General features: G+C 39.7%; 1 protein-coding gene across 7 annotated transcripts in view; it reads left to right on the top strand.

Moving 5' to 3' along the window:
• Positions 1–21,985, top strand: part of OSBPL6 (oxysterol binding protein like 6) — a 210,804-nt gene that overhangs the window by 105,045 nt on the left and 83,774 nt on the right. For all 7 annotated transcript variants that reach the window (XM_046019019.1, XM_046019015.1, XM_046019016.1 and 4 more), the window contains exon 3: positions 19,249–19,507. In XM_046019019.1, the coding sequence (XP_045874975.1) occupies positions 19,406–19,507 (102 nt within the window). In that variant the 5' untranslated portion in view covers positions 19,249–19,405. The remainder of the gene's footprint in view (positions 1–19,248; positions 19,508–21,985) is intronic.

The following is a 21,985-nucleotide window of genomic DNA, read 5'->3' on the forward strand; positions in this document are numbered from 1 at the left end:
CTCAGATGTAGTTTATCAAACCAATACTATTACTTCACTTTATATCAGTCTCAATTATTTTTGGTACTAAAATAATCTTAAGTGTGTTATTTGATCATTCTCTTATATTTGATTGCAGGCTTGTTTTTAATAACGATATGCCCCAACTCCATTTAAAGACATAAACTGGTACATCAGTTTCTATTTTGTGGACTTTTGTTAAATTATGCAGTTGCCCCCAAAATGCTCTTGATCCTTTGATGGAAAATTGGCAAACCTTTTTCATAGGGGCTTTTGATAAAACAGTGTCATGGGTTAAATCAGTCTCAAAATTAGTAGTCTTGAGAGTTAGGGGTCCTGAACCTGTTCATGGAGGAAATTGAAGCTCTCCCAGAAACAGTCATTTGGATAAAGGGCTCACAAGTGGAGGTGTAATAACTAACCATTTTGCACAAATTATGGCATTTACTTCTTACAACTTCATGAAATTGATGTTTTTATTCCTGTGTTATAGATAAGGAAACAGAGGCATAGAGAAGTAAATTCCCCAAGGTTTCATAGTGAGAAAATGGCAAAGTTGGGATTGGTTTCAGACCTAGGCAATCCTTGTGTTTTGGTTTTTTTTCTTTTCAGTGTAAAAATAAAGGGAAAAGACAGCATAGGATATAGGCAGTGGAGTACTGGCAAAGGCTTAAAAATAAGCCCTCGGAAAAAAAGGGGGTTGCTGCTGATTCGTCTGGCTTACATACTCTCACCACGGCCAATTTCACGTTCCCAGACGAGGTCTCTGAAGGCTGGGCTGGCAAGAGATGCACCCAGTCCCCTCCAGAGTCTGACCCGGCTCCAGCTCACCACGAGGTGTGGGTGAAGATTACCACACCCCAATTAAATGAGTACCTGAGGCTGAAGAGCCTGGGCCCCGCCCTAAATCCTGCATTATTGTCAGCTCTGCCTTCTCTCCCGTGGCAATGAACGAGAAATAATTGAAACCAGCGTTCATGCTGAATACCCAGTGCAAACACAAGTATGAGCTCCCTGATAGGTGGGTAAAGGCCTACCTACGCCGTGCTATCCTGGAGAGGTGGCACTTTAAAAAAATTCTGCGTAAGGCTCCTAATCAGGAAATATTTGTGACTGGGTAGATAATGGCTAGTAAATTAGGTGGGTGGCAGGTGCGGTAACTCTGGGCAGTCAGGCTAATTCATTTGTGTTTTGAAAGAATTACACTCCTGCCTCTATTCCTACTCCTCATGTATGACCCGGCACCAGGGAGAACAGAACAGATAATGCCCCGGGCCTCAAGAGTACCATTAGCAGCCGGGTGGGTCTTTTTTTAGGACCAACATGAGGTTTTTCTCTTGGGAATGTTGAACTTTGTACAGTCTTTCTAACTACTGAACAGATAAGAAACTCCAGTGTGCAACTCATTTGGATTATTTTGGCCTATCAAATATAATAAAGTCAAAGAACTGGCCTGCGGGTGATGTCTCAGGCAGGCTGGGGTCACAATCAGCCGTATTTAATGTCTGTAATAGAGGGCTTATGTCCTCCCTGAAATGAGAAGCCCAGGAAACAATCTGACTGGTTATTGTGGCCCCTGACATCAGACTACAGTGATGAAAGGGACATAGTCCCTCCCCACAAAGATCAGACGGAACCAGAACAGATAAACACAGGGCAGCGCATATTCAATAACGTATGTATGCATAACTATAGAAGTAATACAAATCGGAGTGGCAATTCTAATAAGTTAAGAAACATTTTACAAAGAAAATGAAACCTGAGCATAAAATAGTACAAAATTAATGTCTGCATGTTATAAAAGTCATTATAGGTGATAATATAGGGCCTTTTTTATTGTTATAAAGTATACATAAAATTTGCCATTTTAACAGTTTTACAGTTCTCATTTCAGAGGCATTAAATACCTTCACATTATTCTATAACCATCCCCGCAGCTATGGTCGGAATGTTCGGGTCCCCCCAAAATTCATATGTTGATATCCTAATTCCTAAGGGGATAGTATTAGGAAGTGGGGCTGTGGGGAGGTAATTAGGTCCTGAGGGTGCAGCCTATGCGAATGGAGTGAAATGGGATTCTGTAGAGATCCCTTGCCCCCTTCTGCTAGGGGAGGACGCAATAAGAAGGTGGCCAACTATGAACCAGGAGGTGGTTTTTTACCAGATTCCAAATCCACTGGTGCCATGATCCCGGACTTCCCAGCCTCCAGAAAATAGATGCTTGTTTATGACCTGCTTAGTCCGCGGTCTTTTGTTGCAGCCGCCCCAGTAGACTCAGACAACCACTTTTTTCTGTTTTTATTTGAAGTGCAGTTAACATACAATGTTACATTAGTTTCAGGTGTGCAGCACAGGGATTTGACAACTCTGTGTCAGACTGTGCTTGTCACAAGTGTAGCTGCCATCTGTCACCTTCCAATGCTATTGCAATACCATTGACTGTTTTCCCTAGGCTGTGTCTTACATCCCTAGGACTCAGTCATTCCATAACTGGAAGCCTGTAGCTCCCACTCCCCTTCATTCATTTTGCCCATCCTCCCACCCCAGACAACAACTTTTCTTGAGAACTTTTTCATCTTCCAAACTGAAATTCTGTTCTTATTAAACACGAGCTCCATTTTCCCCACTCACAGGCCCTGCCAACCACCCATCTACTTTCTGCCTCTGTGAATTTGACCACTCTAGGTACCGCATATAAGTAGACTCCTACAATATTTGTCCTTATTTTACGTAGCCAGATGTCTTCAAAGTTCATGCACATCGTAACATGTATCAGAATTTCATCCTTCTTAAGTCTGAATGATACTCCTTTGTACGAATGTACCACATTTTGTTTATTCATTCATCTGCTGATGGACACTTGAATTGCTTCCATATCTTGGCTATTATGAAGAACACTGCGATGAATATGGATACACAAATATCTGTTCAAGTCCCTGCTTTCAATTCTTTTGGGTATATACCCAGAATTGGAATTGCTGAATCATGTAGTAATTTTAGTTTTAGCTGCTTCTAAAGAACCTCCATACCATTTTCTTCTTTTAAAATAGATTTCTCTTTATTTTATTTTATTTTATTTTATCTTATTTTATTTTATGTATTTACTTGAGAGAGTGAGTATGGGTAGAGGGAGCAGGAGTGGATGGAGCAGAGGGAGAGGGAGAAGCAGACTCCCTACTGAGCAGGGACCCCCCCCCCACCCCCACCCCGAGGTGGGACTCAACCCCAGGACCCTGGGATCATGACTTGAGCTAAAGGCAGATGCTTAATTGCCTGAGCCACCCACGTGCCCCCACCATTACCATTTTCAATAGCAGTTACGCCATTTTACATTCCCAGTGACAGTGCATCAGAGTTAAATTCAGGTGCATTTTCAACCTAAGCCATTTTATCTGCTTTAGCCAACTCTTCAGTATACCTCAGCTCAGTACAGAAACGCTTATTTTGACAGGAAATTCCTCTGGAGAACAGGACATTTGCTGCTACTCATCACTTGGTGCCTCAATAACAGTTCATACGCAGTCAACATGGATTAATGCATTATTATTTTAGGTCACAAAGCAGAAGCCAAATCTTTAATGTTTCCTGTTGTTGCCAAAAGTCTGCACTCTGCTGACAATCCGTACTTATTAGCAGTCATGGGAACTGTAGTTCCCAATATTACTTTTCCTGTTAAAATAGGAATTACGACATTACCAAGCTTCGTTTCAAAACATGTTAGCGAGAGTCAGAAATCAAATGCTGAATGAAAAAGTGGCTGACAAATCTTAGAAAATTAGCTCTGGTAAAATTAACAAAGTGACACTTGAAACGGCCTTGTCAAAAGTGTTCGTGGCACACACTTCCATCAGAATCAAATGTCCTGTGATCTCATTCTGTTAAATATGTGGTCCAGCTTTTGTGTCCATGGATTGTTGTTTTTTTTAACCTATACTGGTAACAGTCCTCTTAGAAATATGAACTCCCAAGGATGTACATCCTTAGCCACTTGATAATCTGATGAAAGCTGGTAAATATCTCCCTAGGAAAATAAGATGCATGTATACCCAGCACTTTCCACATCATTCCTGGTTTTTATTTTTATTTTTTTTTTAAGATTTTATTTCTTCATTTGAGAGAGAGAGACAGAGACAGAGAAAGAGAGAACACAAGCAGGGGGAGAGGCAGACAGAGGGAGAGGGAGAAGCAGGCTCCCCGCTGAGCAGGGAGCCTGATGCGGGGCTCAATCCCAGGACTCTGGGGTCATGACCTGAGCCGAAGGCAGATGCTTAACCATCTGAGCCACCCAGGCCCCCCATTTCTAGGTTAAAGAATGTGCTAAATCCATCCATGGAAACCAGGTTAAAATCCTCTATAAATTTGTATTGCTTGCCATCAGTATCATCCTGTAAAAAAACAAAACAAAACAAAACAACCTAGACTTGTCATTTGGTTAATTTATTAATTAATTAACAAATTAAGGGTAAATAGCAATGTAAGAATTTGTGGCATGGTCTTTGAGGTCAAATAGATTTGGAAATTAATAAATTTCCTAAACCCTACCTTGGTCATCTGTACACTATGAGTAACAGAAGAGCTCCTGGCTGGGAAGTGTGACATCTGGCCTGACACATGGTAAGAGGCTGCTGTTTTTATTGGTATTTTTCTCCTGACTCAATAGAGAAAGCTGGGAAGGAGGTGATGATCTGTTTTTTAGGTCCCTACCTCAAAATAATATGTTTGATATGTCATTTTTTTACTCGATAATTTTTTGAAAGGCCATTTATGTTTTATTAATTATAAAATTCATAGATGTCCAGAGAAGAATTACTCGAGGGAATAGTATGAAGTATTTGGTTGTTCAGGATAAGGACCAATTCCCTAATCGCTTTATGATTATAGGGTTTTGAAGACTCAGTTCTGAGAATAGTCTAGTGCATAATGCCCAAACCCCAATAAAACCTAAAATAAGAGAAAAGAGCTGGGCCATATTCCTGGAATAAAAGTTTCCTACCAATTACAAGGTTAAAACTAGATTAGAAAGAATATATAATTATTAAATCTAGGGCATATGTCCCTGTTAGAAAATACTTCAGCTCAGAAAAAAAAAAAAAATCAGCTCAAATTACAGTTTTCAAGTAAGGTCGTTGCCACATTATAATTTAATAGATTAGTGTGATATTCAAAGATGGCTGACTTCAGCTGACTTTCAGAAAAACTTTGATATGAAAATTTACCAATAAATAATTAGAACAATTCTTAAATCGTTAGAGGAAGTTTAAGCTGGTTCACAAACCAGTGTGACACTGATTCTAGCACTTTCCCCAAGAATTTGTTTAGGTTTATATATAGCAGTCTGTTTATTTCGAGTTGTGTACTCCTTCCTTTGCTAGTGCTGTGTGTTGAAAGGGATGTGCTCTTGCTGCTGGTACCTCATGGCTCTCTAGGATGCTGTCCTCCTACTCCATATGATGTAGAAGAGACATCCATGAAGAACTGATTTTCCCTTTATGAGGCTATTAGAACCATGCCCTGGCATTCTCTGGTGCTTTTCCTAGGAATGGAAATTTGATGGACCATGGGTCTTTGGTGGACCATGGGTCTTTGAACCTGGACACAGGAACTCACAATGGGAAAGGCTCAGGAAAGGGTGTCTATTTTGCCAGAATATGAAGCTCCCCCTACCCTAGGCCTCTCTACTCCCTTAACTGAGGCCCTTTGCTGATTCAGCCCTGGGGCAGATCCCCAGCTTTCCCCACATCTTGTGTATGGAGGCAGCTTTTACGGAGCCTTCCCCCACCCTGTTCATCTTCTTTGACCTTGCTTGTGACCAAGGATCAGTTGGACAGCTGCAGGGGGTTTTTTTGTTCTCGTTGTCTGGAAGATCCCTCCCTGAGAGTGCTTTGTCAGATGCATATGACATACTGGTTCCAGTCATTGTGATAGCCGCAGGGCACTCAGGTAGTCTCTTTAGGCAGATTTCCAGTAAATAACATATTTGTAATCATAAAGTTTCGAGAAAGTTGGGAAGAACCTGTATCAGAGTTTCTCAAGGGCTAGAATTCTCAAGTTATAATTTTGAGAATTTATAATTTTCTTAAATATTTGTGGATGGATATTAAATGGTATACTTTTTAAATCAGGATGATTACAGAATATTTAGCTTTTGAATAGTTATCACTTTTAGTTACGTATAGATTGCTACAATTATCTAATAACTTAGTGTCTTCTATTCCTTGGTTATATATTTTTTATGACCTTCATTCTGTATATTTTTTCTACATATTTAGAAATGAACATATAAATAAATAAATAATGTAAAATAAGTCAATAAAGCCAAGACATTTATTTATATTTTCCCTATATTTGGCTTTTCTAATTTCATGAATTATAAACTTAGTGCATTTGTTTTTATTCTTTTGTGTTTAGTAATGCAAATGATTAAGACCATAAATTTTCCTTTCTTCATGGCTTTAGCTATGTTCTACATTTCTAAATATTTTTATTACCTTATTTTGTATATTCTTAGTTCATTTTTTTAAAAAAAGATTTTATTTATTTATTTGACAGAGATCACAAGTAAGCAGAGAGACAGGCAGAGGGAGAGGGGAAGAAGCAGGCTCCCTGCTGAGCAGAGAGCCTGATGTGGGGCTTGAGATCATGACCTAAGGCGAAGGCGAGGCTTAACCCACTGAGCCACCCAGGAGCCCCAGATATTTGCTTTTATTATTAAAGATTAATTTTCCAAGTCGAAGCCTTCCTTGTGTTCAGAAATATTTTTGAACATTATTTCTTTTCTTTTTCAATGGTTGTGTTCAGGGCTATTCATGTCTGTAGATTCAGGTTCCATTATCTGTTAACTTGTCCTGCCCTTTTTTCTGTTTGCAAAGTGATTTCTTCAACTTGATCTTTTTAACCTATCTGTTGACTAGATTTTTCTGGGGAATCATTTGATGCTTCATTAATGCCATTTTAATTACTTTTTTTTTAAGATTTTATTTATTTATTTGACAGACAGAGACCACAAGCAGGCAGAGACAGGCAGAGAGAGAGGAAGGGAAGCAGGCTCCCTGCCGAGCAGAGAGCCCCATACGAGGCTGATCCCAGGACACGACCCGAGCCAGGCAGAGGCCCCAACCTTTTGTTTCCTTAATTTTTCTTACCTTTGCCGGTTACCATTGCATCTCATCCTGTCTTATTTCTTATTCAGAGGCTTTTTTTTTTTTTTTTTAATTTGTGAAAGTATGAAAGCAGTGGTGCTCTAAAGCTACCCTCTCTATTGCTAGGATTAACATTCCAGATTAGCCCTCTAATCATCTCTTGCACGGAATAATTTGCTCTCCTATTGGGGGAATAATTTTTCATATTGTTTCACACACACACATCTTTTTTTTTTTTTTAACTTTGCTTTTCTTTATGTGAAATCTGCTCCTTGTCACAAATATCTGGGCCAGTTATCCTTGGCTCCCTTCATGTTTACTTGATTAGCATTCAGACCCTCTGAAAACTCCCCCTAGAGGGCTAAGTGAGGTAGAATGTAGGTCGGTCTTACTCATTTCCTTAGTAAAGGATCTTCGGAGGGTGGAGAGTGACCAGTCTTCAGCAGTCACAATCAGAGAACTTGTCTGTTTGTGCGCTTTTTTCCTACTTAGTTTGGTAAATGACGGGTTGGCCGAGGACCGGGGGCAGGCTATATTTTGGGCGTCGTTAGGGACATGTCCACCATGCTGTTTGGAAGCCAAGACCACGGAAAGCAGAAAAGGGCCAGGCAGGCCAGTGCTTGTGTGTCAGGAATGCTGTTCCTCCATGGCCTCAGAAAGCTATGAGTCAGTGGTGAGGCCTGTCCCTGTGCTTCTTTGTCCTTGCCTCACTAATCTAGGGGAAACTGGTGGAGTTTGCCAGACTTTCTTCTTACCACACCACTTGACTGTCTTAAGAAGGGAGTTGTATATCGGGTTTCATACATACTGGTTTGGTTGTGAGTCCACGTTTTATGGCATGTAGTGGCCACTATTCTTTAGTGATCTTTTTCTTTTTTAAAAAAAAAATCCCTTAGCTCCGCTTTTTAGTCATTTGCTAGGAAAATCGTTATCAAATCTTACACCACCATCTTTTTTAGAAGACATGCCTTATCTTTATGAAAGCAGTCCTTGATTTTCTTTTTCTTTTGGGGGGTTAATGACTATAGAAAATTAAAAGATTCCCTACCCTCTCTAAGGAAAAAAAAACTTGAATATATAATGATATCATAATGACTATAATATATAATGAGATAGGCATTCATTGCTCTGGTGATGATCCTGATAGAAAATGAATTTATTCCACCCAGCAGTACAGTGACATTGCATTGATAAGATCAGTTGATAACAGGAATGCTCTCCCCTGTGACTCCTGCTTGGGATCATCTAACATCTGTAAATAGGCAAATATTGAAAAAGACAATCAACAACCCAAACACTAAATTAAAACAGAATCTAATGTCAAAACTAGACCTAATTTTATGAAGGCAGTTTCTCAAGTTGAGGAAAATCTTGATTGAGCAAGGTCTTGATTATGACAAACCTCAGCTGCTCTTGCAGAAAAGGAGACTGTTCAAGAAAGGGCAGAATTCATTCTTATAATCTGTCCTCATACTTGGAGACCTTAGTTGGCCTTACCCAGAAAAAAGTGGTATCATTTCCTCCCAGTTGTGTTAGAATGCGAAGTGTAATTCTCTGAAACTCCCAGTTAAGTCACCAAGATTGGGAAAATGACTGGGAAGATATAATTTTGATTTGGGATAGGGTGGGGAAGGTCTTACATTGCAAGGGAGACTAGAAGGATAGCATTTTACTCTTGACTCTCTCACTTGCAGACTGTGGGTTCTGACAGGACTTAGAGCAATTTGAAGGGAAACAGAACATTACAAGCAGAATTTTATCTTTCACATTAAGATCAAATATAAAACTCAATTAAAACCATGTTAAAATCCATATTATAAGGAAAAGCCATCAAGCATCAAAGGAAACAGAAGAACCATAAAATAGAAAGTATAACATGATATGGCAGAGATAAATCCAACTATTAGTTATAACACTAAATGGAAATGGGAAAAAGTCATTAATATTGGGATCATTAAGGAAGGAATAGATAAAACAAAATGATACAGAATGTTTCAATGTAAAAGGATGTACAAATTGCATGAATCACTTGCAAACAGAAGGAGAACAGATGATATCAAATAAAGCAAAAAAAAACTATTGAAATGAACAAAGAGGGTCATTTTTATAATAATCTAAAGCAAACAGAGTTATTAGGAACTCTTCTGTGATAAATCTCATTGTTTCAAGATACATGGAATACAACCTAAATGTCCCAGTAGAAGCATGGTCAAATGGATCACGTATAGCTGTGTAGTGGTCTTATATGTAGTGATTCAGAGCCATAATACTGACGGTCCTTTGTTCACAAAGAAGACTGTTACCAGTATATTGTTGGTTGAAGAGTGTCTTCCAGATAGAGTGGACATTCTTTTCCCACTTTGGTTAAAGCAGAATCAAATGTTAACTGGGGTTATTTCTAGGTGATGAAACTGGAGTCCGTTTCAATATTATCATATGAGCTTTTAATCTTTTCCTATGGTGAATATAGTAGATTATTGATCCTAAGTATTTGTTCCCTTATACTGGATGCGTTTTACTTCCATGCATCATCAAACTCAGTTTGGCCTGCTTTGGCCAATGAGATGTGAGTGAAAGTAACATGTGTCACCTGCAAGCAAACACTTTAAGAACTATCTCATGGTGCCACCATGGCTGTTTTCCCTTGTCACGTGGGAGTTACTCTTAAAACCTGGAATGAAGAGGATATAGAATGGGGGAACAGCTGACCTCTAAAGGACACGTAAATGAGACATTTCTTGAAAGCCCTTGAGATTTGGGGGTTATATATTACCATGTCACAACTTAGCCTAGCCTACATAGTCAGGTTCCAGGTGTTTCATCTCAGTTCAATTTCAGATGAACACATGCAATTTATGGTGCTTGTGAACAGCAGCTTCTAGAAGTCTTCCCTGCCACCTCAGGCTTTAGTTAGGTCTCTGGGTCATAAATCTGAATTTTATGTCACTCAGTGTAAATGCAACTGAGTACTTTTTAAAGCGATTGTAGTGATCCCACTAATATGAATGGGGAAGGAGACAGGAAAATTAGATGTTCAGCTCTTGTATTGCTGTTACTTTCAGAAACAGTATTTTTCTCATTAAGTTTAGGAATTATGTTGGTATAGGCTTTAAAATCTATGGTCTTTCAGCCACCAGGGATGATGTTCAAAATGCTCTCAATGAGTTCCAATCTAATATAAATTCTCTAAAAGCTAGGGTAACTGAGACAGAAGATAGAATTAGTGATCTGGAGGACAAACAGATAGAGAGAAAGGATCAGGAGGAGGCCTGGAACAAACAGCTCAGAAGCCACGAAAACAGAATCAGGGAAATAAACGATGCCATGAAACGTTCCAGCGTCAGAATTATTGGAATCCCTGAAGGGGAGGAAAAAGAAAGAAGTCTAGAAGATATAGTGGAAGAAGTTGTCTATGAAAATTTTCCCAATCTCACGATGGAAACAACGTTCATGTATTAGAGGCAGAGAGATTTCCTCCCAAGATTTTAGATTCTCGAAAGTCCTCACGACACCTTATAGTTAGAATGAGGAATTATGTTTCAAGAGAGACCCTCTTAAAAGCAGCTAGGACAAAGAAGCTCCTTACATACAGAGGAAAGCCCATTAGAATAACATCAGATCTTTCCACAGAGACCTGGCAAGCCAGGAAGGGCTGGCAAAATATATTCAGAGTACTAAATGAGAAGAACATGCAACCAAGAATACTCTATCCAGCAAGACTGACATTTAAAATGGATGGAGAGATAAAGAGTTTCCAAGACCTGCAAGGCTTAAAAGACTATGCAACCACCAAGCCGACACTGCAGGAAATATTAAGGGGGGTCCTATAAAAGAGAAAAAATCCTAAGAATATCATTGAACAGAAGTATAGAAACAATCTACAGACAGAAAGACTTCAAAGGCAACACGAAGCCAATAAAAACCTATCTCTCAATAATCACTCTCAATGTGAATGACCTAAATGCGCCCATAAAATGACACAGAGTTGCAGATTGGATTAAATGACAGGACCCATCCATATGTTGTCTACAAGAGACCCATTTTGAACCTAAGGATACACCCAGACTGAAAGTGAAGGGATGGAGAAGCATCTTTCATGCCAATGGGCCTCAAAAGGCGGCCAGGGTAGCGATCCTCATATCAGATAAATTAGATTTTAAACTAAAGACTGTAGTCAGAGATACAGAAGGACACTACATAATTCTTAAAGGGACTATCCGCCAAAATGATCTAACAATTGTGAATATCTATGCCCCCAATATGGGAGCACCCAATTACATAAGAAAACTATTAATCAAGATAAAGAGTCATATTGATATGAATACAATAATAGTAGGAGATCTTAATATGCCTCTCTCAGAAATAGACAGATCATCGAAGCAGAAAATTAATAAAGAAATAAGAGCATTGAATGAAACATTGGACCAGATGGATCTCATAGACATATACAGAACATTCCACCCTAAAACAACAGAATACTCATTCTTCTCAAGTGCACATGGAACCTTCTCCAGAATAGACCACATACTGGGTCACAAAGCAGGAATCAACCAATACCAAAAGACTGACATTATTCCCTGCATATTCTCAGATCACAATGCTTTGAAACTGGAACTCAATCACAAGGAAAAGTTCAGAAGGAACTCAAACACCTGGAAGCTAAAGACCACCTTGCTTAAGAATGCTTGGATCAACCAGGAGATCAAAGATGAACTTAAACAATGCATGGAAACCAATGAGAATGAAGACACTTCGGTCCAAAACCTATGGGATACAGCAAAGGCGGTTCTAAGGGGGAAATACATAGCCATCCAAGCCTCCCTCAAAAAAATTGAAAAATCCAGAATACACCAGCTGTCTCTACACCTTAAAGAACTGGAGAATCAACAATAAATCAAACCAACTCCACATGCTAGAAGGGAAATAATCAAGATTAGAGCAGAGATCAATGAGGTAGAAACAAGAGATACAGTAGAACGTATCAATGAAACTAGAAGCTGGTTTTTTGAAAGAATCAATAAGATTGATAAACCATTGGCCACACTAATCCAAAAGAAAAGAGAGAAAGCCCAAATTAATAAAATTATGAATGAAAAGGGAGAGATCACAACTAACACCAAGGAAATAGAAACAATCATCAGAAATTATTACCAACAGTTATATGCCAATAAGCTAAGCAACCTAGATGAAATGGATGCATTCCTGGAAAACTACAAACTCCCAAAATTGAACCAGGAAGAAATTGACAACCTGAATAAACCGATGTCTAGTAACGAGATTGAAGCAGTGATCAAAAACCTCCCAAAAAACAAGAGCCCAGGACCTGACGGATTCCCTGGGGAATTCTACCAAACTTTCAAAGAAGAAATAACCCCAATTCTCCTGAAGCTGTTCCAAAAAATTGAAGCAGAAGGAAAACTTCCAGACTCTTTTTATGAAGCCAGCATGACCCTGATCCCCAAACCAGGCAAAGACCCTACCAAAAAGGAGAATTTCAGACCAATATCACTGATGAATATGGATGCAAAGATTCTCAACAAGATCCTAGCAAACAGGATCCAGCAGCACATTAAAAAGATTATCCACCATGACCAGGTGGGATTCATCCCTGGGTTGCAAGGTTGGTTCAACATTCGCAAATCAATCAATGTGATAGAACAAATCAATAAGAGAAGAGAGAAGAACCACATGGTCCTCTCAATGGATGCAGAAAAAGCATTTGACAAAATCCAGCATCTGTTCCTGATGAAAACGCTTCAAAGTATAGGGATAGAGGGAACATTCCTGAACTTCATAAAATCTATCTATGAAAGACCCACAGCAAATATCATCCTCAATGGGAAAAAGCTTGCAGCCTTCCCGTTGAGATCAGGAACACGACAAGGATGCCCACTCTCACCACTCTTGTTCAACATAGTGTTAGAAGTTCTAGCAAAGGCAATCAGACAACAAAGAGAAATAAAAGGTATCCAAATTGGCAAGGAAGAAGTCAAACTCTCTCTCTTCGCAGATGACATGATTCTTTATATGGAAAACCCCAAAGACTCCACCCCCAAACTACTAGAACTCATACAGCAATTCAGTAATGTGGCAGGATAGAAAGTCAATGTACAGAAATCAGTGGCTTTCTTATACACTAACAATGAAAAATACAGAAAGGGAAATTGGAGAATCGATTCCATTTACTATAGCACCAAGAACCATAAGATACCTGGGCATAAACCTAACCAAAAGAGGTAAAGGATCTGTACTCGAGAAACTACAGAACACTCATGAAAGAAATTGAAGAAGACACAAAAAGATGGAAGACCGTTCCATGCTCTTGGGTTGGAAGAATAAACATTGTTAAAATGTCTATACTTCCTAGAGCAATCTATACTTTTAATGCCATTCTGATCAAAATTCCACCGGTATTTTTCAAAGAGCTGGAGCAAATAATCCTGAAATTTGTATGGAATCAGAAGAGACCCCGAATTGCTAAGAAAATGTTGAAAAACAAAAACAAAACTGGCGGCATCACGTTACCCAATTTCAAGCTTTACTACAAAGCTGTGATCACCAAGACAGCATGGTACTGGCATAAAAACAGACACATAGACCAGTGGAACAGAGTGGAGAGCCCAGATATGGACCCTCAACTCTATGGTGAAATAATCTTCGACAAAACAGGAAAAAATATTCAATGGAAAAAAGACAGTCTCTTCAATAAATGGTGCTGGGAAAACTGGACAGCGATATGTAGAAGAATGAAACTCGACCATTCTCTTACACCGTACACAAAGATAAACTCAAAATGGATAAAAGACCTCAACGTGAGACAGGAATCTATCAGAATCCTAGAGGAGAACATAGGCAGTAACCTCTTTGATATCAGCCACAGCAACTTCTTTCAAGATATGTCTCCAAAGGGCGCCTGGGTGGCTCAGTGGGTTAAGCCGCTGCCTTCGGCTCAGGTCATGATCTCAGGGTTCTGGGATCGAGTCCCGCATGGGGCTCTCTGCTCAGCAGGGAGCCTGCTTCCCTCTGTCTCTCTCTCTGCCTGCCTCTCTGTCTACTTGTGATCTCTCTCTGTCAAATAAATAAATAAAATCTTTAAAAAAAAAAAAAGATATGTCTCCAAAGGCCAAGGAAACAAAAGCAAAAATGAACTTTTCGGACTTCATCAAGATCAAAAGCTTCTGCACAGCAAAGGAAACAGTCAACAAAACAAAAAGGCAACCCACGGAATGGGAGAAGATATTTGCAAATGACAGTACAGACAAAAGGTTGATATCCAGGATCTATAAAGAACTTCTCAAACTCAACACACACAAAACAGATAATCATATTAAAAAATGGGCAGAAGTTATGAACAGGCACTTCTCCAACGAAGACATACAAATGGCTATCAGACACATGAAAAAATGTTCATCATCACTAGCCATCAGGGAGATTCAAATTAAAACCACATTGAGATACCACCTGACACCAGTTAGAATGGCCAAAATTAGCAAGACAGGAAACAATGTGTGTTGGAGAGGATGTGGAGAAAGGGGAACCCTCTTCCACTGTTGGTGGGAATGCAAGTTAGTGCAGCCACTTTGGAAAACAGTGTGGAGATTCCTGAAAAAATTAAGAATAGAGCTTCCCTATGACCCTGCAATTGCACTGCTGGGTATTTACCCCAAAGATACAGATGTAGTGAAAAGAAGGGCCATCTGTACCCCAATGTTTATTGCAGCAATGGCTACGGTCGCCAAACTGTGGAAAGAACCAAGATGCCCTTCAGCGGACGAATGGATAAGGAAGATGTGGTCCATATACACGATGGAGTATTATGCCTCCATCAGAAAGGATGAATACCCAACTTTTGTAGCAACATGGACGGGACTGGAAGAGATTATGCTGAGCGAAATAAGTCAAGCAGAGAGAGTCAAGTATCATATGGTCTCACTTATTTGTGGAGCATAACAAAGAACACAGAGGACATGGGGAGATGGAGAGGAGAGGGAGTTGAGGGAAACTGGAAGGGGAGATGAACCATGAGAGACTATGGACTCTGAAAAACAACCAGAGGGTTTTGAAGGGGCGGGGGAGTTGGAGGTTGAGGAACCAGGTGGTAGGTAATAGGGAGGGCACGTACTGCATGGAGCACTGGGTGTGATGCCAAAACAATGAACACTGTTATGCTGTAAATAAACAAAAAAAAAAAAATCTATGGTCTTTCAAAAAAATAAAATCAAATCCTTGTCTTAGGATTTTGTTTGGACAATTTATGAACATGTGCTTTGATAGAGATGAAATAATTACTATTTTTTGTTTTTTTTTAAAGATTTTATTTATTTATTTGACAGAGATCTCTAGTAGGCAGAGAGGCAGGCAGAGAGGGAGGAGGAAGCAGGCTCCCTGCTGAGCAGAGAGCCAGACGTGGGCTCAATCCCAGGACCCTGGGATCATGACCTGAGCCAAAGACAGAGGCTTTAACCCCCTGAGCCACCCAGCACCCCGAAATAATTATTTTTAATGTCACACTAATTCTTACACTCTAAAAGTAAAGAGTAGGTGTAACTTACTCACTTGATCAAACACTTGATTGATAATCGGATTGGGGTGATCTTTAGAGATCATCTTAATCAACGTTAGGCACTTGAAATCCTCATTGTTAAAAAAATTCAGAAATTAATAGACACAACAATAATGTAAAAAATTATTCCTGGAATGAATTAAGTCCTCATAATTGCCTTTTCTTCATTCTTGATATTATTCAAGATTTTCATCATTGTCATTCAACCAAAATGTTGCCCTGTCATCGTAAACAGGCGACCCTGAAAATGTCCTTTTAAATTAAAGCAAGAACTAAGGTGTTAGCATTGGTGTTAATGGGGAAAGTGCAGTTGGGTGTTGGCTGTGGTTCAGAAAAAAAAGTTCAAAAGAGGAAATGTTGGCTCTTGATGTGGTGTGGATTGAATTTACTTCCAAATGGATAATAGTCTAATAGGTTTGATTGTTTCAGCCTCATCCCTTGGGGCCACTTGAACACATCGCAGAACCTCCATGCTCTTACCTCAAGTGTCTACATCTTGTACAATGTCTTGGACCAGAAAGTACTTCAAATCAAGGACCTGAGCAGTGTTCTTGCTTTCTGTTTGCTGGTATCAGAGCTTGGCTTGAGAAATCTTACTCACACTCATTAGACTCCCTTCACGTAATAAAAGAATTAGATGATCATCTGTCAAATGTCAGCTTCTTACTGCCGTATAGCAATACTCAGTGGACCTGATTGCCAGCCGATGCAAGAGCACTGCAGCTCTTTATCTTTCTATTAATGCAAAGACCAGTTTTGTTTCAAGAGAAAATTTTACAGTTTTGGAGCTAAGTGGTGGTGACGATGGAGTTGAAATCTTTTTTTTTTTTTTTTAAAGATTTTATTTATTTGACACAGAGAGAGATCACAAGTAGGCAGAGAGGCAGGCAGAGAGAGAGGAGGAAGCAGGCTCCCTGCTGAGCAGAGAGCCCGATGCGGGACTCGATCCCAGGACCCTGAGATCATGACCTGAGCCGAAGGCAGCAGCTTAAACCATTGAGCCACCCAGGCGCCCCTATAATTTAATATAATAAGACATTATTATATCAATATTATTCATTAATTTATTATATATTAATATATTATATTAACATTTATGTCATATATTACAATCAACAAATAATATATTAATATAGTAAAGTTATTATAGTAATATATAGTTATTATAGTTATTATACTATAGTTATATAGTTATATACTATATACTATAGTTATATAGTTATTATACTATAATATATAGTCATTATAGTAATATAGTAATGATATATTAATATATTGATAAGATATTTTATTTATATTAATATTATTTATATTTATATATATTGATATTTTATAATGATTTGATATAGTAATATAATTTTATGATATAATATAATTTATTGGACTGTTCTCTTGAATATTCTCTGTTGCCAGGTGACCATTAAAATCCTGATTAACACATTCAGGGTTAATTCATTGATAACCCATGAACATAATGTTGCAGATTTAGAAAATGCAACTATTTCAGACCTGTATAAAATTTAGTCGCACTTGCAGAGTTTACATGATCTATACATAAATCATACAATATATTTATCTTGGTAATATAACCTATTAAACATTTGTCAACAGCCTAAATTACTCTGAGCTCTGGAACTCTATTTCCAAGTGTTTGTCACCATTCAAATGCCTCAGTTATACCTGAAACTCAACAGGTCAAACTGTACTCGGGACTTTCTGTCAATCCCGGATTTCTTTTGGCCAGCCCTGGCTCAGAATACTGGAAACCCAGGAGGCCTCCTCAACTCTGCCTTCTCCTTGACTTCCCCTCCGCTCTCCCTCCCCCGCTCCTTCAAATTCAGTTACAGTTGCCCAGACTGGATGCCCAATTTCCCATCACCTCTCTAACCATCATCTCTTGCTTCCTGATTGGGCTTCCCTCACCTTCTTTATTTCCCCAGTTTGGTTCTCCTCATGTCTGTCAAGGTATCCTTTTAAACACAGAAATCTGGTTAGACCACACTCCTTTATGGCTTCTTATGCTCACGATAAAAATTGATATGCTGAACATGGCTGACAAGGCCCCACGGGGACTGGCGTCTGCCTCTCTCTGACCCACCATGCCGCTCTAATCATGACGACCAGCCCTAATTCCTTGATCACGTCAGGCTGGACACCCACCCCAGGACCTGATTAACTCCTGGTCATCCTTCAGACCTCAGCTCAGACCCACTTGATCAGGAATACCTCTGACTTCCAGATCCAGTGAGTTTCTCTCGCCATGTATCTTCCTCCATCTTTACTCTTTTGTGATTTTTTGATTGGCTGTCTCTTCCTCTGGACTGAAGTTCAGGTCTCACTTTTCTTTAGCCTTAAGATTGCTTTCTGATCATTGCCGGGAACTTTTTCTTCCAAACTGTGCTGTTGTACTTACCCAAGTGTTCAGTACTTCCTTCAAGGAGTATTATCATTAAGATGGGGGCTAGAATTTGGTCTTGCTGTCTTCTTGGAAAAGCGGACTGCTTTAGTGGTCAGTCTGTGGGTCACAGATAGTTGGGTAAGCTTCTCATCCGACACTGTCATGCTTACCTTTAAAAAACCCCCTTTTTTAGTGATCTATGTTGCCAGTTGAACAATGCTTCTCTCAGACACAAGTTTTGGGTCCTAGCACTTACAGTTCAGGCTTTCCTTACGTGTATCCAAGTGAAAAACGAAGTGGCTCTTGGCTGTGGCTAAATGAAGCAATTCTAAGTGTTACCCCAGTTTCAGAATGTGCCCATCCGTCAGTAAATGCTTTTGGGTTTTTTTGTTTTGTGTTTTTAAAGATTTTATTTATTTATTTGACAGACAGAGATCACAAGTAGGCAGAGAGGCAGGCAGAGAGAGAGGAGGAAGCAGGCTCTCCACGGAGCAGAGAGCCCAATGCGGGGCTCGATTCCAGGACTCTGAGATCATGACCAGAGCCAAAGGCAGAGGCTTAACCCACTGAGCCACCCAGGCACCCCCGTCGGTAGATTCTTGAGAGCCTGTTGGTCATTGCTTTGAAAACCATATGTTGAGATGCAAATAACTGTGAGTAAATGTATTCTTGATCTTTCCTAAATGCTTGATCACACAATACAGAAAATGCATGAACACTTTTGCCCTTTGTGTCTGTTTTGTGTTGGATTTAACCCTCATATACATGACTTGACTGTACTCAACTGAAGACAGACGTGGGCTGAGCTCTTTTTATAAGCCACTGGGCAGGGAATTGAACTTCCAGGGGAGGAAACTGATACACTTTGGCATGAGGGTCCAGAACACAACATTGTAATCTGCTTTAAAACAGAGAGAATGTGAGGGAAGAATTTGACTTAGCGTATGGTTTCTTTCCATTTTCCTTGTTGACATTTATTTCATATTAACACTTTTAGCCTCTGCCTTAAAATCTAGCAGAAGAAATAATACTTCCTAGTATGTTAGAGTTCTTCCTTTCCCTAACATTTTGGTACTTTTTCCTACATACAATGGTTTTTTGTTTGTATTTTAATTATATGAGGTTTTGTTTGTTTGTTTTGCTTTTAGGTATTTTGGACACCTTCATTATTTGCCTTCTCTTTTCTGATCAAGCCTGATTCATGAAATGGAACTAAAGCTGAAAAATCATCTATTTCTTTGTCTGCAAATTTGAGACACACTTGGGATGGTCTTAAGTGCGTACAACTAGACTCTAACTGCAGCTATGAGTTCAGACGAGAAGGGCATATCCCCTGCTCATAAAACCTCCACTCCGACCCATAGAAGTGCCTCTTCTTCAACATCCTCCCATAGGGACAGTCGGCAGGTAAGAGAACAGTACCAAGTGCATTTTTTAATTTTTTGCAAATACAATACTGTTAGGATATGAAGGGCTCGCTAATTAATTCTGAAATATTGTTGTGAAGAGTTTTATTCCACAGGAAAACTCTGTAGGTCTACCTGATGATGCCATGAAGACCCTGCTCTTGTTTTTCTGTTGTTTAGGATCCTTTTTTAGAGTGTAGACCACCAGGAGGGGTGGCTGGGGAAGCCCTGCTTTCCTCTTCACTGTGCACCTGAAGAGTGAGAGCACCTTCAGAAACTTGAACTCTCCGCTCTCCCTCTTTATTCATGGAGGGGGAGGAGGTGTGTGAGCCTGCACAAGGTCTTCTTCCTACAAGTCTCTCACTGGCCTTCTCAGCACGAACTTCTGTTGGGTGTTTCACGAAATGTGGTGACAGATTCAGGCATTAGGAAACAAGTAAAATCATAATATCAGAGAATTAAGAGCAGGGGGGGCTCTGCTAATGAGTAGAATCAGTAGAGAAAATAAATTATTGTTAATAAAATAATTACTGTTATTGTTAATAAATAATTGTTTAATCCCGTGGAAACAATTCTGTCCCTTATTTTTGTGTATAGAGTTACCTCGTTACTACCTCAGGAGCTGTTTTACCTGCCAGGGCTGTGTGAATTGTCTTCATGGTCAAAACAGGTTGTTGTTTGAGTATTGCTGTTGGCCATTATGACAAAATCTCCTGATGGGATTTTTTTGTGGTGTAACTGGAAATTTACAGTAAGCAGGTTTAGTGAACTATTTATAAAAATGTTCGTTTTGAGGGACATTTGCTTAGTAAATCATTCTTGCAGTGCTTTCCCTCCCTGTTTTATGTGTTGAAGGTATATTGCCTAGTTTCCAGAACTATGAACTTCAGTTATTTCATAGTCCATAGTGTAGACGTGGGTCTTGAGACAGCCAATCCCTATGTGACTTCATTCTTCTAGATGGTGGGGATGCACTGCTGAGGCGTTCCCTTAGGGAGGCCTCAGTCTGCTGACCCTCTCCACGCTCCTCCCATTTCTAGCAAGAGATTGCTGGGTTATCTGTAATAATCAGAGAATCCTTACATGTATATTTTCCCCAGGTTCTAAGGATTCTAAGGCAGATATCTCTGCTACCAGTATTTTGGACACTGGTGTCCTTTGTTCTAGAGTTCAAACAGGACGTCTTTCCTTCACTAGAAGCAGTTATACCATTAACTAAATTTATGACTACACACAGTTAAAATGTTTATTGTGTTGCATTCATATAGAAAAAGAAAGTGAAAGTACCGTGAATGAAAACACATTTATAGTAAATAGCAGCTATATGCTGAGAGGTTTTCTAAGTCTGAAATTTCAGATTATCCTTCACCTGCCTCCCTGTCCTTTCTTGTTATGGCTTCTCCCTTTCTCCTTTGCCCTGGGCGTTGCAACCGAAAGACACTTTAAGCAGCCTGGCCATCCCAGCTGCTGAGGCAAGGATGGAATTGACCCAGATCACCCCGGAGAATTGTGGCAAATGGAAAAGATGGATGATGGCTGTGGAAACATTTGTCGTGCATTGTGGGGCGGCCTGTTGCACCTGAGCTCTGGGGCTCCCATGCAAAACAACGGGGAGAAACCGAGACCCTGGTCTGCAGAGGGAGTCTGAAGGTAGAAGACGTGACTCCTGGCTGCCTCGTGAATGAACGGTCTTGTGATAAGAATAAAACAGTGTGTCTGTAAACCAAGACAATGTTCAAAAGGTCATTATTCGTTAAGGAGGGTTTACTTTAGTTTCTGTTTATCTCAGTGGGTTCAAACTCTCCCTAATACTCTCTTCTCTGCTTCTTCCTGCCTCCTGTTTGGTGTTGGTTCATCTCTCTCAGGGGAGCGAATAGAGAACAATTAGAGTTCTGTTTCTCCCTCCCTGTCTCCATCACTTCCTAGCATCCAGTATTAACTGGTGGAAATCGGAATTTTTGAGTGATCCTGTGGTATCCTATGATGCAGTGGCTTTTATATGTACTATTATTGTGTGTGACTGTTTTCCTAGTGAAGGGATGGGGGGAAAGGGTGATAAATTAGTCTTCCTCAAATGTTACCGTTCTCCTGATTTGATGGACATTGATGCAAATCGAGTCCATCCTATTCCTCATAAGGGGATCATGTAAGTAAATGATCTGCACATAGCGGAGAATACATTGATACCTTAATGCACACTGTTTACTTGTCCTTACCAAGGTCTCGTTCTAGATCACTAATTAATCGATTGGGCATTTCTACGTAGATGTAAAATTTAGATGTACATCTAAAATTAATACATACAGGTCCGTTTGCTCTGAGGATAATCATTCTCTCACGGACCCAGGGTCCAAGCCATCCTTTCTCCTTTGACCCTCCCACATTCAGTAGGCTGACAGATTTCATTATTTCCTCTTCATAATGTGACTACTTCTTTCTGTTTCCACTGTCTACTCACTAGCCCAGACTCCTATCACCT

The sequence above is a fragment of the Meles meles genome, chromosome 9 (genome assembly GCF_922984935.1).
Source record: "Meles meles chromosome 9, mMelMel3.1 paternal haplotype, whole genome shotgun sequence".
Classification (NCBI taxonomy): Eukaryota; Metazoa; Chordata; class Mammalia; order Carnivora; family Mustelidae; genus Meles; species Meles meles.